At 39.4% G+C, this 19195-nt stretch overlaps 3 protein-coding genes across 3 annotated transcripts in view; 2 read left to right on the plus strand and 1 right to left on the minus strand.

The window, feature by feature from the left end:
- The window catches only part of LOC127639803 (hepatocyte cell adhesion molecule-like), a 328338-nt gene that overhangs the window by 111389 nt on the left and 197754 nt on the right, over positions 1-19195 (plus strand). The gene's annotated exons all lie outside the window — the stretch shown is intronic.
- LOC127639806 (SLAM family member 9-like) overlaps positions 1-19195 on the minus strand; it is a 156041-nt gene that overhangs the window by 36072 nt on the left and 100774 nt on the right. The window lies entirely within an intron of this gene.
- LOC127639809 (uncharacterized) overlaps positions 12187-19195 on the plus strand; it is a 33549-nt gene continuing 26540 nt past the window's right edge. Inside the window, exons 1-4 of the mRNA XM_052122059.1 lie at positions 12187-12324; positions 12760-13086; positions 13702-14031; positions 15089-15287. Coding sequence (XP_051978019.1) covers positions 12279-12324; positions 12760-13086; positions 13702-14031; positions 15089-15270 — 885 coding nt within the window. The 5' untranslated portion in view covers positions 12187-12278 and the 3' untranslated portion in view covers positions 15271-15287. The remainder of the gene's footprint in view (positions 12325-12759; positions 13087-13701; positions 14032-15088; positions 15288-19195) is intronic.

Here is a 19195-nt window from a genome sequence, read left to right on the forward strand (position 1 = left end):
ACAGTCAAACCATTAATGCCTTTCTCAGACCACAGCCAAACCACCCTCTATATCAAACAGTCTGAAACAACAACCAACACAACCAGCACACCGTATCAAATGAGCCCAATAATATCATTCAAATGGACAGAAAACAGTGTCATTGATTACACCAATGCCATTGAATGTACAGAAATACAATCTCTCTTACATTCATTCCAAATACAGCAATACTCTAAAAATCAATTCGGCATCAATCAGGCAGTGAAAGTTCTCAATTATATATTCTACAAAACAGCAAAAAAAAGTGATTTGGCACTCGTCAATAATACGAAAAAAAATTGGACACTGAAAAATGGTTTGATTCAGACACTCCATCAACCAGATAATCAGGACCTTTGTCATCAATACTGTGAGGCATTAAGACAATATAAAGCCACACTCAGACGTAACAAAACTACATTTTTGCAGAGCCAGCTTGAAGAAATTGAAAAATCAATAAAAACAAACAAATTCTGGGATAAATGGAAATTATAATACAAATCAAATCAAGAAGATCTGGCAATCCAAGATGGAGGGCTGTGGAAAAAACATTTCCAAGAACTTTACAGCCCAACTGAAAATCTAAATTCAAATCAAAATGAAATCATTAAAAAATCAGACCATTTGGAAAGATCAATTAAAACAAATCAAAACCCCTTAGATTTCCCCATCACAATGAAAGAATTGGAACAAAAATTGCAATACTCGAGCCCCAAAAAGCCTGCGGTGTGGACGGCATCCTGAATGAGATGCTGAAACACTCCGACCAAAACTTTAAACTGGCAATCCTAAAACTGTTCAATGATGTTCTGTGTGTTGTTTATTTCCCTGAGATCTGGAATCAGGGACTTATCAGCCCCATTTATAAGAGTGGAGATAAATTAGACCCTAATAACTACCGAGGCATCTGTGTGAACAGTAATCTGGGGAAGGTGTTCTGCAGTATTTTAAACACCAGACTTTTACACTTCCTTATGAAGCACAACGCCTTGAATAAATGTCAAATTGGATTCATGCCAAAATGTCGCACATCTGATCACATTTTCACCCTACAGACATTGATAAATATGTACATCAAAATAAAAGACACATTTTCGCTTGTTTTGTAGACTTTAAGAAAGCATTTGATTCAATCTGGCATGAAGGATTATATCTCAAACTTATTGACAGTGGTGTAGGGGGAAAAGCTTATGATGTCATCAAATCAATGTACACAGCCAGTCAATGTGCTGTTAAAATTGGCAACAAAAGAACCAAATTTTTCCTTCAGCAGCGAGGAGTGAGACAGGGCTGCAGTTTAAGCCCCGCCCTCTTCAATATATATATCAATCAGTTGGCACAAACTATTGAACAATCTCCCGTCGAGGTCTCACTTTACATGGCACAGAAATAAAGTGTCTCCTCTACGCAGATGACCTGGTTCTCCTGTCGCCCACTAAAGAGGGGCTGCAGGACAGCCTGGATCTGCTGGCAGGTTACTGTCAGACCTGGGCCCTGTCAGTCAACCACCAAAAAACGAAAGTCATGATTTTCCAAAAGCGATCCAGATCTCAGGGATTAACAAACATATTTACGTTATCAAACAGAAGCATTGAAATCACAAAGACTTACACTTACCTCGGCCTAAAAATCAGTTCTACAGGTCATTTTGATTGAACTCAAAGAGAAAGCACAAAGGGCTTTTTATGCCATTAAAAAATCCATTAAAATTGATATTCCAATTAGGATCTGGCTCAAAATATTCAAATCAGTCATCGAACCAATTGCATTATATGGCAGTGAAGTGTGGGGTCCACCTGTAAAATTTGACTATTTAAATTGGGAAAAACATCCCATTGAAACTCTGCATCTGGAATTTTGTAAAAGAATAATTTATTCTTTTACAAAAAAGAGCCATCAAATTCTGGAAGCACCTAAAAACAAGTGACCCCAACACATACCATTATAAAGCCCTTAAGTACCAAGAGCTGAGCTCAGTGAAGAGTCCCCTATGCCAGCTTGTCCTGAGACTGACTGAGGTCACACCTGAGGAGATCGTCCAGTCTCAGGATAACGGCATACTCACAAACATTCGGCCTAACCAAATTATACACAAAGAGAAGGAAAAATACCTCATGCATTGGACAAACACTATTAAAACTCAACACAAACTGGAATGTTATTCGGCACTAAATCGAGAGTACACGGTGGCAAACTATCTGACCACAGTGACTGACAGAAAACTAAGAAAAGCACTGACGATGTACAGACTCAGCGAGCACAGTCTGGCTATAGAGACGGGCCGCCGCAGAAAGACATGGCTACCCCGCGAGGACAGACTGTGCTCCCAATGCAACCTGGGAGTGATTGAGGCAGAACTGCACTTCCTCACAGAATGCCCAAAATACCAACCAATTAGAAACAAATATTACCACAAAATTAACAACATATGCCCAGAGTTCAATGAATGTACCCCGACACAAAACATGTGTTTTATTCTGGGTGAAAAAGAAGAATGTGCAAATATAGCTGCAAGATTTGTGTCATCCTGTAGAAACCTGAGGGACAACCAGAACTAAAATAAAATAAATAAATAATAAAAATAATAATACATGAATGTATTGATGACCCCTGACCCCTATTCCTGTTTCCAACCCTGTATAATGTTGCATTCATTCTGAATGTTATCTCTTTATAGTTATTATTGTTCTCATGTCCTTGTTCAGTTCCTGTTCTGTTTCTATGTAATTGCTTTGGCAATACAAAATGTCATGCCAATAAAGCTCGTTGAATTGAGAATTGAGAGATTTATTTTGTTATTATAGTTTTTTATTTTATTTGATTCATTACCTGGCACCTTATTTTAATTCTATCTTTATTGCTATTTGTTTCTATTTTATTATTATTATTTGTCTTGTCATTATCTGTTTTGTGTATTAATGCTTTGGCAATATTGTATGTAAACACAATCATGCCAATAAAGCACTTTAAATTGAAAATTGAAATTGAAAGAGAGAGAGAGAGAGAGAGTGTGTGTGTTAATTACATGTTTTTGTTTACTTAGTTGTTTCTTATCTAGTTTTGTTTTGTTTTATTTTTCATGTCCATTTTATAGTATGTGTCTGTCTTTCTGTGTGTGTGTGTGTGTGTGTGTGTGTGTGTGTGTGTGTGTGTGTGTGTGTGTGTGTGTGTGTGAGAGAGAGTTTGTGTGTATGTGAGTGTTTTCCATTCCTGGGAAGTGTGCTTATGACCAGCTCGGGTTTGACAGCAGAGGTCTCACTCCGAATCAGTCGAGCGGCATTATCTTTTCATCGGTTGCGTAACGCTATGTGGAAGCTACCCGGTTTGTCGCTCCGCACGAAGCTTCAGGTATTCTCGGCCACGGTCATTCCCTCCCTTCTCTACGCTTGCGAAACGTGGACCCCCCCTAATGGAACATCATCGCCGGTTAGAAACATTTAGGCTGGCCTGCCTAAAGTTTGTATGTATGTGTGTGTGTTTTTGTGTTTGTGTGTATGTGTGTTTGTCTGTGTTTGTGTGTACGTGTGTGTGTGTGTCTGTGTTTGTGAGTGTGGAATAATGAATACTTCTCAACAACTTCTCTGGTGATGTAATGTGGAATAATGAAGGCCTCTTTTAAATTTATTTTGTTGGGGGTAGCTGCAGCTGCTCCCTGTTCTAAAGATGTTCTTAGGAATCTGTTTCTTTTCTCTACTCACGTTTCACACGTAGCTCAAACATGTATCAACAATTTAACATTGATTTATTTGTCCTCGAGAGGAAATTTGTTTCCACCATAGGTGCGTACATAATACAGACACACATGTATAACATATTAGAAACATCAACATATAAACATCTACAGAAAAAAAAAAAAAAAACAGAGACAGAGAGCATACCTGACGTATCAAAGGCTGATTTCCTATGTATTTAGAGCTCGTATAGATACAGGAACAAAACTCTTACTGAACTTGGCCTTCCTACACATCGGTAACCTATACCTGCGGCCAGAAGGCAGAAGGATAAAATACTTGTAAAGTGGGTGTTCTGAGTCATTTAAGATTTTTTGTGCCTTCCATAACGTGAATGTCGAGACACTATCCGATAAATTGGGGGTAGGGATACCAATAATTTTACTTGCTAAATGAGTTATCTTTAAGAATTTGTTCTTGTTGGTAACTGTAAGCATATGAAAAAAACAAATGGCCCCATAAGTAAGGACCGGTTCAATAACACTACGATACAGAAGCAGAAGGAGACGTGGCTGAACAGACAAGTGCCTAAGTTTACGAATAGCTGTCAGTCTTTGTTGACAGCGTTTGTAAACCCCTAGAGTATGCTGGTTAAAATTGAGATTTTGGTCCAAAATAATGCCAAGATATTTGAAATGCTCTACTCTCTCAACTATCTCTCCATCAATGATAATGCTAGAAGCATGGATCTGTGTTTTTGAGGTGCTAAAGACCAGTTCCTTAGTCTTTAAAATATTGAGGTGCAGAAAGTTGTCCTCACACCACTCTCTAAAATGTGCTGTAGAACGTTGATAGTCCAAAAAAGTGTCCTTGTCCTCATTAAGCAGAGCAACAATGGCTGTATCATCTGCATATTTAAAATAATGAGTCGTTGTAAAAGGACTCTGACAGTCATTTGTGTAGAGAATAAAAAGGAATGGGCTAAGTACACACCCCTGAGGGGCGCCGGTATTAAGGACAATGGTTGATGATGATGCACTGCCCACCTTAACCACTTGGGGTATATTGGAAAGAAAATTATGGATCCAATATATTAGGGATGGTGGGACTTGCATTCTCTGTAGTTTCTTTATCACCTGGTGACGCTGAATCGAATTAAAAGCGGAACTAAAGTCAATAAAGAGAAGTCTGGCATAATTCCCCGAAATGTCCAGGTGTTGAAGTAGACAATGTAAGAGACAGGCCACTGCATCATCTGTGCCTCTCTTCTGCTTATATGCAAATTGTAAACAATCTAGAGATGGTATAACATATGGAAGCATAATGTTTTTGATGATTTTCTCAAAACATTTCATTATAATAGAGGTTAATGATACAGGCCTGTAGTGATTTAACTCAGATTGATGCGTGTTTTTGGAACAGGAATAACAATTGATGATTTCCATTTGACAGGTATTGTTGAAGTACAGAGTGAACGGAGGAAGAGTGAATGGAGAATAGGGGTTAATTCCAGGGCACAGCTTTTCAAGACCCGCCCTGAATACCATCCGGCCCAGGAGCCTTATTCGGTTTGCACTTAATGAGCTGGGAATAGACATCCTGCCTGGTTAGAAGGGACTCATAGTTCAACTCTTGAAGGGGCAAAGAATCCAAAAGGCTATCACACTCTGCTGAAAAGTCAGATGTGTCAAAACGGGCATCAAACTTATTAAGATTACTTGCAAAGGTGGTGGGATCTGATGCACAAGTAGTCTGTTTAAAGGCTTGTCCAGTAAGAGTCCTAACACGCTGGAATGCCTGCTTGGTGTTCATATTTGCAAAGTCCTGCTCCAATTTGTTTTTATAATTATTTTTCGCTTTAAAGATCTCATTTTTGATATCCTGATTTATTTTTTTGAGACCAGCGGAGTCCTTTTGCCTAAAGCCAAGTTATACTCTACAAGGATACTCTTCTTGAAAATATATTTTATCTGTGGATTAATCCATGGTTTTGAGTTGGAATATGCTCTGATAGTCTTTACCGGTATACAAAGATCCATACAGAATTTGATGTAATCTGTAATAACTGAAACCTGTTCATCCAGGTCTCCCTCAAAGACTTCCCAGTCTGTACATGCAAAACAGCCTTGAAGGCATGCAATAGCATCTTCCGACCACTGGGGGATGCTGCGTATTACCGGTTTGCGTTGTTTCAGCCGTTGTTTGTAAACAGGAAGTAAATGAATAACATTGTGATCCGCTAACCCTAGCGGTGGGAGAGCTCATGCTTTAAAGGCTTCCGGAATGTTACTGTAACACAAATCTATAGTTTTATTGAATCTCGTTTGTACATCCACATGTTGATTGAAGGCTGAGTAGTCAAGCCGACAGCTGTTAAAGTCACCAAGAAGTAGCACTGGAGCATCCGGGTATTTGCTGAGCATAGCCTGTGTATTTTGCGCTATCTGCTCAGCCGCTGCCTTGACATTAGCGCTTGGTGGAACATATACACAACTAAGCACAACAGTCGGAAATTCCCTAGGGAGATAGAAAGCACGAGCGGACAGGGTGAGCAGCTCCAGGTTTGGATTACAGATCTTCTCGTGTACTTTGATGTTAGTACACCAGCGCGAGTTGATGTACATACACACCCCCCCTCCACGCTCTTTCCCAGTGTTACTGTTTCTGTCCGCCCGAAAGATCTCAAAGCCATCCAGGCTAACCTCGGTGTCCGGGACAGACTCATCTAGCCAAGACTCAGTCAAAGCAAAAACACATGCCTCCCTGAACGATGCATCCATGAGACATTTAGCATGCAACAAGTCCATTTTATTTCTCAATGAACGAACATTTGAGAGAATTAATGAAGGTAGCGGAGGTTTAAAAGGACGGCTTCTAAGTCTGCACCGCACCCCTCCTCGCCTTCCTCTTTTCCTCTTTAAGCTTGATGTTGAAATTAGCTCAGGGGGCATGATCGTAGATGGAAACAGTTGGCAGTGGATAGAATTGCGCAGAGATAGAAGTTCATCCCGGGAATAGGTGAGTCCATTCCCTGCTCCGATATCATCTAATTGAATAGTCCATACCATGGAGTCAGTTACAATCCATATAATTATAAGGATAGTCCAAAACCAATTTCCCATGATGTTTTTGCCGTAGTACACTCTCAGAATTAACAAAAAAATAATAATAAACTCAAACAACACATACAGACAAACGCACCGACAGTGCCGTCGCAGCTAACGCATGCGCCAGATCACCATTTTACGTATGTCACCCCCATATAAGGTAAAGAACTATTTCATTGATGAGGGTCCAGTGGAATGTGGTTTTTCTGGACAATATAACAGAATGCTGAGACAATAAACGTTGAAGAGAGATTTTGATACCATTGAGTATCGGTGTCATTTCTTTCTTCCCTCAGCTGAGCCGTATCGAGACGGGGATTGCAGATCAACAAAATAAATTAAATACATTGGATGACAAAATTATCTAACAGTTTGGGGGCTCGTCCGGGATTTCTCCAGACAGGTAAGACTGATTTAAGTATCAGGTATTCCTGTCTGATGAGAGATTGAATAAAACTTAGTTTAATTTGGCTCTATATTAACTCCGTTAATAACTCTGCTCGGGGGGCCTCTTCTAAGAGATATTGCCCTATTATGAAATAGGAAGGAGGGTTTTGCTCTATTATAATATAGGGAAAACCGCACGACCGCAGCAGTTTTAAGGATATCCTTATTCTGGTATGAATAGGAAGAGGACGGTAATTGTCCTAAGGAAAAGACGGAGGGAATTTGATCTGCATTATTGTTCTGCATGAACCGTGTCAATCGGGAAATTGTTTGTATTATTATTATTATTAAAAGGGTGACATTATGGGACAGGAAATAAGTCACCCGTTATCGAAGTAAAATCCAAAATAATGGATGTTTTGCAATAAATAAGATTATAATACTGAGCCATATATCAGCAATGTGGCTGGGTGGTCAGAGAAAGGAGAAAAAACTTAGATCAATTCATGAGTAAATGGTTAAAAGGGTGAAAGGACCCTCGGTGGGATTATAAATACATAAAAGAGTCATGCGATGTGTGGAAGAAAATAAAACTATTCTGGGATAAAGGTCCTGAACTAAAGAGACTAATCAAATGCACGCAGCGGTCTCTGTTTCAGAACAAGCCGCCTAAATATGATATTGTTGTGCACAAAGCTTTAACCCCTAGCTCCCCAAAGACACCATGCGCACTGTTGTATCCCGATTTAACACAATTTAAGGGTAACTCATTCGCTGGAGCCGCGGACGTATTTGATTCAGATTTAAAGAAAAATACGAGCAAAGATACAACAGCTGCATTTCCTTTAATCAAGTGCCCAGACGGATATAAAATCGTTTCAATAACATTGTCAGAGACGCTGACTAAATGCAAAGAATTACTATATAAAACCGCATACCTTTATCATCGAAACTGGCACATTTTAAAGTTCATTAACGGCGCATTGCTATGAGGGCTCTATTACAGGACGCACTCTGAACTCTGTGGGAATGAATGGCATTCCTGTGAAGTGTAATATGACAACAAAATTACTCGTAACATCTCCAGATAACGCAAACATGTTTAAAATGCATGATTTTGCCTGACTCGTCTGTAATCCGATGCATAAAATGTAAAAAAAAACTTTTGATTCTAACTCATTACTATTGCTGTTTCCCTCAGTATATTTTCAGTCTGTATATACAGGACATTACGGAGATGTTTGCAGCTCAATGTTTGACAACACTTCTGCTGCGAAACAGGAAATGCTCAACGTCGACCCAGCACTATGGGCCGCCCACAAAGATGAGGCGGGCCTTATTGATGTAAGACCATATGTTGCCAAACTCTCTTTAACTTACCAGTATAGCCTACTGCAAACAGTATCCACTTTTCAAAGAAAAGAACAAGGCATTGGACCAATAATATAGCAATGCCTGTAACAAGGTATTTTGAAACACATTCACATCATATAAATCACCAATTAATAATACATGGCGATTAACACAAGAGTTGAAAATTAATGACATTGTCACCATTGGTGCCGGATGTGTGCACTACTATTAACTAAATTCCAGCAGACCACACTCATTTTACTATTATTAATTTGTGTTAATCCAGTGTCAGTTATGCCAATTACACAGCCGCTGTTCGCATTCACATATGGAGGCCAATAGTAACAGAATGCCCCAGGAATTCAGAGACTCGCCTGCTGTGTTCTCTGCTGTAGTGCTACTTTGAAGGACACCAAGCTGCCACCTGTCTATTGCAATATACTGACGACATTCTGCTTTCCGGCCCGGACATCAAGTCATGCACAACTGCTTCAACTACAGTGTGCAATATATTAGTGAAGGCTGGCTTCAAGACATCAAAAGAAAAGATGCAATGGGTGAAACTGAACCATCAATCTGGGTCATGAACTACAGAAAGGAACAGTACGTCTCTCCACAGACAGAGGGAAGATGATTAATACCTTCCAACACACTAAAACAAAGGCTCAAATGCAAAGCCTATTGGGCTTAGTGAACTATTGTCGAGCATGGGTGCCAAACTGCTCGTTATAGCACTGAGCAACCTATCAAGTGGACTGCTGAAATGGACATTACTACCAAATCATGATGAACCCTTTCATCTGTACGTGCACGAGGTGACAGGTACAGCAGCAGCGATCCTCGCTCAGTCCCATGGCGGAACATATAGACCAGTGGCGTACTTGTCAAAAATGTTAGAGGCAGTCGTCAAAGGCCTCCCTGCATGTTTGTGAGCAGTGACTGCTGAAGCGTTGATGGTACAACATGCATAACGTATTGTTCTCTCACATCCATTAGTTGTGCTCACCTCTCACCAGGTAGGAACAATCATGCACAACATTACCACATGACAGCACAACATTGATCGGGGTATGAAGTTATTTTATTGGTTACTGCTAATCTGACCATTAAACCAACCTCCGATGTACATGTCACGACTTTATCATTACAAATTACTAACTAAAGGTGAATTTTCCAACGACACACATGATTGCTTCAATCGCCTAAAAACATGTACTTTATGCAGGCCGGATGTTTCATCATCCGCCCTGGAGGAGGGGAACCATTGGTACGTTGATGGGTCCTGTTCCAAGCCAAATGATTCCATATACTGGTTTGGGTAAACTGAAATGGAACTTCCGAATCGAATTATTGAAGCTTATTCGCTCCCATATAAATCTGCACAAGATGCTGAGTTGTTTGCGTTGATCAGAGCATGCCATTTGGCTAAAGTTAAATCAATAGGTATATACACAGACTCGAAGTATGCTGATGAGGTAGCAAAGTGGGCTGCAAGGGAAGTTATGGTAAGCCCAGAGCTGAATCAAGCTGAAGAGACTCTTTCCATAATACAATCAACACTGGTAAAAGACAATGACATTAAATTGTTATGGGCAAATCCATCTGAATCTGACAACATTGGGCCTCAAATTAAGTGAAATCAAACTTATTGCATAAATGGGGTACAAAATGCAGTAAAATGTATGTCTTATGTCTAATATGCGCACAGAACAACAGACACAAGCCTACGAAGCACAACTCATTACCACACTTGGAACTGCAATTCTAAACGGACAGAAGCTTTCCTGTGTGTGAGGTAAAATTATAAAATGGTGAAAATTTGGCAAAATAAATAATACAGAGATTCGGCTGACTGAGCTCAGAATGTCACCATCCTCTGTTGTTAATCTCTCCATTTGAAATACTAATGGGTAAGCCTTTCCCGACCCCTTGGGATCAAAGGCCGCGCTAGCTTTCTCTCCACAGGTGACAAGGAGGTGGTGATTGCAGAATATGTGGATTCCCTCATTAAATATTAAATGACATAAATGATGATATCTCTCTCCCTCTGCCTGCAGAAAGCCCTACTCATTTGTTCCAAATCAGCAGGTTCTGGTGAAGTGTCTGAAACCAACGAAGTTAGGTGAACCAAAGTGGGCCCAACTACTGTACTGTCGGTGACCGGAACGGAGGTGCTGACTGATCTTCAACCACAGTGGATCCACGCAAGCCACGTGAAGCTTGCTCCAGAGGAGGGCCTTAATGATTCAAGGTGAATGGTGAAAGCACTGGAGGAGCTGAACACGCAGCGCCAGTGCCCAACCGGGAATCTGTGAATTAGGAGGACCTGAGGAGGGACCCGGAACAGTCAACATGAAGACATTCCTACTGACACTCTGCATATGGCAGGTGGTCGTGCTTGCCTATGCCCGTTCAGCGTCAACACAACAGCAAGGAGTCACAAGTGTGTATGATGGTTTATGTTTTGTGGTAATGTTAAAGGAAGATGTTTCTACGTACGGGTACATGCAGGTATAGGTAAACACCTGGAAACGAAGGTACATAGAAGGTGATGCCTCAAGTGACCCTGAAGTATATTTACAGTGTTGGACAGCCAAGAGGTATTAAATGTTTGGATTAACTCTTGGCTAAAGATGGAGGAGGAATATGTAAAATGTTTGGTGACAAATGCTATACATACATCCTGGGTCACATTGATGATGATGGTGAATTCATGAAGGTATGAAAGGAAATGGATAAGTTCTTTAAAATATGAAATTTAAAATTATAATTACAAATGTTCAAATATATGTTCCTTATTTCATTCACTTTGCTCTCTTACTCTTACTCTCGGTGAAGACAGAAGTTCTGTCCATGTGGCAGCTGATGAACCAATGTGTGTGTGTGTGTGTGTGTGTTCAATTGTTATTGTTTATTATTTTATAAAATATACACAATCTTGAATCTGCCCCCAGAGTGATCCTTGTGTCTTGCCTCTGTACTTTAAAATATGTGGTTCTTTATTTTATTTGATGAGTTAATTATGCTAATTAGTCACACACATTGCTCAACATGCAGCTCTTAGCAACCAAGTTGAATTGCAACAAAGAAAGTATTATTTGGGTGTAATAAACCTTTAAAACTATAAGTATTTGGTGGAAATACTGCCTTGGTTGCACTTTTTCGGTCCTCCAAAACTTGGGTCCTGAAACGGCAACCTCCGGTATTGCAGGAACATAATGTTGAATCTGTTCGCTGATTTCAATACAATAACAGTTGATAGTGATTTAAAAACAAGTTTTTTTTTTTACTAAAAAAGTAGTCAATAATCTTCATGTACATTAATTTGATTTTGGTGCTGCATATCCTTACTTTATATGCATCTTCATAAACTTTATATAATGTGTTTATCCAGGAGAAATCCCTGATAATTACAGGTCTATGAAATTAAAAACATATTTATGTGTCCTCAATGTGATTGAACTTCTCCAAATAATATGAAAGTTCTCTATAATGTTCATTATGTTTATTTTATTTGATATAAATTATGATTTAATAATAATAAAGTTTAATCTGGTCAGTGCTGCAATACAGTAGATGGCGGTAATGCGCCACTGAAGTCTGAAACCGGCATTTAAACGGTAAATAAGAAGAAAGGAAGTGACGCAATCTGCTGTTTATTGAATCAACAGTCAGTGGATGTGTGTGCGGGTCAGAAACATTTACAGAGAAACAGATTAATCATAAACTCTCCATCAATATGAAGAATCATTATTTATCGTTCTTACTCTTATTACTCGTGGAGGGTGAGTCAAATTCCTTTCTGTTTCTTCAACACTTTCACTTTCAATATAAACTGCGCATTTGTGATTATTATTTTATTTCATCATTCTTACAGTTTATTATAATTCTGTTGAATTATACAGATACAGTATTTCATTCGGACATGTTTGTGTCACTGTTTTTCAGGTTATTGTATAAAGCAGACATCTGTGTTGTGTTATATCTGTGTCTAGTGTTTCCTTTTGTACATGAATGTGTGCGGTGTGAACAGCCCCTAGATCACTATTAAACACAGTATGCAGCTGTATTCAAATACTTTATCACAACAGTAATATGAGTGGAAATGATCAATATTAGTGGAGAAACTGCTGGAATTATACAGAATAATAGTTCACATTGCTGTTTTATATTCGGTCATTTCTATCTTTCTTTATAATGTGTTTGTGTTTGTTCTGCAGGTGTGTTCAGTGCTGAAACAGATGAAGTGATGATGTCAGTGATGGAGGGAGATTCTGTCACTCTACAGATTGATGTTACTCAGATTCATGGAAACGAGACGCTGCTGTGGACGTTTAATGGTCAAAGTGATTTCATAGCAAAGATTGACAGAGAATATAATGAGATCTCAGTAGCTGGGAATGATGATGGAAGATTCAGGAACAGACTGAAGGTGGATCAGATCGGATCTCTCAACATCACAAACATCAGAACCGAAGACTCTGGACCTTATTCACTAGTGAACATTCGTGGGAGTTCATACAAGAACTTCAGAGTTACTGTCTATCGTGAGTAGATCAAACTTACTTCTGTAATAATTGTGGGATTAATTGTCTGGAATAATCTGGTATATTTTCACACTGAATGTTAAAGTGGAAACTGTAAAGAAGACTTTAGTGGACGGACAAACACAAGTGATTCATGGGTCTTTGATATTAAAGGCTGATGTAGTTTGTCCGAGTCAGACTGTCGGACACGTCAGATGGTTTATTTAGTTTCTTATTGTCTGCCGAGTGTTTTTAGAGAAAGATGCTGGTGTTCATCCATACTGCTGCTCGCTGTGTGTCTCACTTCAGTTCAGCGTTGTTAAAATAACCGTGAGTGCAACTGAACATTAATGTGTGAGAGAGGCAACGGTCGGCTCTTATGGGGAAACAAGCCTGAAAAACACTATTAATGACAAACAACACGTGCGGATTGATTTGTGTCATAACTGATGATGTTGCATTTAAAGCAGGTTTCAAATCATAAAAAATGACTTTAGATATTATGAGTTTAAGAACATTTGAACTGGTATTTTATTTCAGGTAAATGTGTAAAACTCTTAATGTCTTTAGATCAGATGAACAGATTCAACTGATGTTTTTACACGTGTGTTTGAACTGTTTGTGTTTGTTCTGCAGGTGTGTCTGATGTTGAGACAAAGTCTGTAATAAAGGGAGATTCTGTCACTCTACAGACTGATGCTACTGGATTACAGACGGTTGATGTGCTGCAGTGGAGTTATTTTACACCAGAAGAAACTCGTATAGCACGAGTCACTATAGGGACTGGAAACAACTACATTACAGTATTCAATGATGATGATGTGAGATTCAGAGACAGACTGTTTATGAACAGTAAAACTGGATCTCTCATCATCAGTGACGTCACAACTGAACGTTCTGGACTTTATAAACTAGAGATCATCGCATCACAGACCAAACCAAAGATGTTCAGAGTTACTGTTAGTGGTGAGTAACTCACCACTTTAATATTCATATTCTGTATTTCACGTTGTCTGTTGATGTGAAAACAAGCCAGAAAATCAATCAGTTTAATAGAAAGATTTTATTGATTTCATTAAAAGAAAATAAATCAGATTCAGTTGAACAAACAGCAGTAAACTGTATAATTTAAGGATTAATGGAGATGATGAAGAGCCAGTAATAATGGCATGATTTATGTAAAACATGAACAATCATCCTCGTATTATCCGTCACACAGGAAGACATTTACAGTTCAGCTCCACCATCATGAAACTGAACATCAAACATCCATAATGACATTTTACGTTTAATAAAACCTTTAATGTCGGCACAAGTTGAATAATCGCTGAAGAGCTCATGATTGATCGCTGCAATAATCCAGAATATTCATTTTAATAATCATAAGATTCATCCATTATCAAATAATCATTAGTTGAAGCTCTATTGGAGAACATGGACGACTTCTCACCCCTGAGAAAAAGTAAATGAACCCTAAAAGCTAATATCTGATAGAAGAACACTAACAGCAATCTGGACTAAACATGGTCTGTAATGTGAGTTTCGCTCAATCCTGTGAAGGAGTTTCAGATTGAACGGATTGACCGGTACTGGACGTCTTCTTGCATGAACCGCTCTTTTATTTTCAGACATTCAGATGTTTTCGACTGAATTGTTTCTGAACATTGAGGTAATGAAACATGAGACGAGTGAGTTTGATGTTTGTGTTTGTAAAGGGCTGGTCAAGTTTCCAGAGTTTGATGAAGGTCGATGATCTCTGGATTCAGTTCTGATCGTTTCAGGTGTTTTCAGAAGATTACAAGTGGATATAATCTATAATCTGTCCATATTTCACTTCTGTATTAAACTATAGCGGGATCATATTAATTCATCTTTACATTATTGAATTGATTTTTATATTTAATACTTAAAACAGATGTTGGTTTGGTGTTTATGATACGAGCAGACAAATGTTTCTAGTTCTGATGATTCATGGATCAGATTCAGTGACACTAATGACCGTCTGTCTTTCTCATTACAACAGAACGATCTCCAGTTGTTCCAGATCCGCGTCCGTCTCCAGGTGCTATAGCAGGAATAATTGTTACACTGCTGCTCGTGGTGATTGGGATTTTTTGGTATCGCCACAAGATCAAGGCTTCTGCTGTTAAGATGTACAATCGCTGCTGTAAAAATTTCCATTTTCCATTGCTGCAAGCTCTCTGAACTAAGAAATCTAAAAGGTAAGTTTTATCTACAACAGACACAGCAAAGAGGAAAAATAATGAACTTTATTGTGCAAATAAATCTTTTGAAAAGAGATCATAAAAATATTCCATGTTTGAAGATTTTGTTGAATTTGAGAAAGTTTGTGTATTTAATAATCTGTGATGAATATTAATAATCGATGACGATCATGAACTTCTGTGTGAACATCATCTCTCTGTCTGTCTGTAGAAACTCACAAATGATCAAATGTGTCCAAATAACATCTGTTTACTGTCAGCAGCAATAACAGGATGTTTGTGATTATTGAATATGATTGTTTTAGTGTGTTATAGTCTCATTTAATCTGTCCATTCTAGAGACGTCCCGATCAGCTTTATTAAATATCTGCCGATACCGAGTCCCGATCCGATACTTGTATCTGCCTCCATAATGGAGCTGCAGACTGTTTATTTGTTTGTTTACAAAATAACTAAGTAAACAAATGAACTAAAAGATGAATGCATTTAACTTAGTGCAGCATGTTTATAAACTCACAGATAAAATCAACTTCTACTTTGAACGTGTAATAGTTTATTTAACTTTAATATTCAGGATAAATCCAGCGAGTTCTGTATGGATGAATATAATCAAACAGCTCGACTTGAATAATCACAACAAAACATTAATTCAGATACACTTGAACAGACCCGAGATCAACAATCATGAATTGAATAAAACGAAAGTAAAATCACATGTACTTGTTTATTTGTGACGTGTTTTACATGAAACTGGTTTAATATTACAGGATTAATCAATCCCGTGTGCAGTGAGGTGATCAATGACATCCAAATATCTGCTGTAAAACTAACAACAGTCACATTTCAATCATCTCGTGTGTTGTGATGAACCTCACTGTACAGATCTGGTGAGGCGGGAAAACCCGCATTCTCCACCGCAGAGATGTGAACTCAAACACTTTCTCTGTCATCTTTTTGGCTTTTTCGCTCTCTCGAGGATATTTTTCCTTCCTTTTAAAAGTTTTGTCCAGTGTTTGTTGCTTCGGCAGCAGCTGTATGTGTCTGACTGAACTCGCCGTCGCATGCTTCATTATAAGATGTTCTATCAAATTGGTCGTATTGAACGCATCTCTATTATTACCGCCTCACAAAACAATCCGATTGCGGATGTTGCACAGTTTTCGCTTTCATGTTTAAAATATTTCCACACTGCTGATATTTTAGCCGCGGAGTTGCTAATTCTAAGTTATTTGTTAGTTTACGCTCTGATGTAAATGATTGGCTGGCGGTGAAGTCGCTAGTGGGCGTTCCCACTACTGGTTGCCTAGTAACGATTATAAATGACATTCACGGAAGCCATTCCATTGCTGTTGACAGCGAATCGCTTTTCTTGCCGCTAAAAACAAACATTTTGGAGGGAAAAGACTAAATATAAATGGAATCAGTAGATAAAATGCTTTATATCAAAGATGAATGAGAAACAAGGCGTGCTGTTTGCCAGAGCGGCTGTTTCGGTCTGTCTGGGTCCACAAAACCATTCAAGCACGGTGTACATACTTTCACATACAGTACACACACAGTACACATACTCACACACACACACACACACACACACACACACACACACACACACACAACACTGTACACATGTATAAAAAGTGATGGCTTCCTTGTCGTCGTATTTACTCCGAATGAAACTAATAAAGGCATAAAGGTATAACAAATGCTCAGTACATTACATTATCAGTGCATGTATCACTTAATGACTGGCTGTAAACATAAGTGACTTCAAACATTTCTTATCACACTAGAGACGTATGGCATTTACAACTGACACGGTGACACTCAAATCTCATTTTTACTCTAAATGACAGTATGAAATTAACAACACAACAATGCAGCCGAAATATTCGGTTCACTCCATCGTCTCTGATGTATTTCCTACCATAAAGTCACGTATCAGATTGATTAAGACGAATGAAATGCATAACTCAGTTAACGGACATGAAAGTGTTAAATTACCCAAATGCAAGTTTAAGATAACTCATAATGAATGATCTGAGTAAGATGACAGTACACATACAGTACACATACAGTACACATACAGTACACATACAGTACACACACTCGCACACACAGTGCACACACTCGCACACACAGTGCACACACAGTGCACACACAGTACACACACAGTACACACACAGTACACACACTCGCACATACAGTACACACACAGTACACACACTCGCACATACAGTACACACACAGTACACACACTCGCACACACAGTACACACACTCGCACACACAGTGCACACACTCGCACACACAGTGCACACACAGTGCACACACAGTACACACACAGTACACACACAGTACACACACTCGCACATACAGTACACACACAGTACACACACTCGCACATACAGTACACACACAGTACACACAATCGCACATACAGTACACACACAGTACACACACTCGCACATACAGTACACACACAGTACACACACTCGCACATACAGTGCACACAGAGTACACACACAGTACACACACTCGCACATACAGTGCACACACAGTACACACACTCGCACATACAGTACACACACAGTGCACACACAGTACACACACAGTACACACACAGTACACACACCTGCACATACAGTACACACACACACAGCAATACACACAGTACACACACTCGCACATACAGTACACACACAGTACACATACAGTACACATACAGTACACACACTCGCACACACAGTACACATACAGTACACACACTCGCACACACAGTACACATACAGTACACACACTCACACACACAGTACACATACAGTACACACAGTACACATACAATACACACAGTACACATACAGTACACACACTCGCACACACAGTACACACAGTACACATACAGTACACACACTCACACACACAGTACACATACAGTACACACACTCGCACACACAGTACACATACAGTACACACACTCGCACACACAGTACACACAGTACACATACAGTACACACACTCACACACACAGTACACATACAGTACACACAGTACACATACAGTACACATACAATACACACAGTACACATACAGTACACACACTCGCACACACAGTACACACAGTACACATACAGAACACACACTCGCACACACAGTACACACAGTACACATACAGTACACACACTCACACACACAGTACACATACAGTACACACAGTACACATACAATACACACAGTACACATACAGTACACACACTCGCACACACAGTACACACAGTACACATACAGTACACACACTCACACACACAGTACACATACAGTACACACAGTACACATACAATACACACAGTACACATACAGTACACACACTCGCACACACAGTACACACAGTACACATACAGAACACACACTCGCACACACAGTACACACAGTACACATACAGAACACACACTCGCACACACAGTACACACAGTACACATACAGTACACACACTCACACACACAGTACACATACAGTACACACAGTACACATACAATACACACAGTACACATACAGTACACACACTCGCACACACAGTACACACACTCGCACAAACAGTACACACACAGTACACATACAGTACACATACAGTACACACACAGTACACACACTCGCACACACAGTACGCACACACAGTACACACAGTACGCACACACAGTACACACACATACTCGCACACACATACTCGCACACACACAGTACACACACATAATCGTACACACACAGTATGCACACATACTCGCACACACAGTACACACACTCGCACACAGTACGCACACACAGTATGCACACACAGTACACATACTCGCACACACATACTCGCACACACACAGTACACACACAGTATGCACACACACTCGCACACACAGA

This window comes from Xyrauchen texanus, chromosome 48 (genome assembly GCF_025860055.1).
Source record: "Xyrauchen texanus isolate HMW12.3.18 chromosome 48, RBS_HiC_50CHRs, whole genome shotgun sequence".
NCBI classification, from domain to species: domain Eukaryota; kingdom Metazoa; phylum Chordata; class Actinopteri; order Cypriniformes; family Catostomidae; genus Xyrauchen; species Xyrauchen texanus.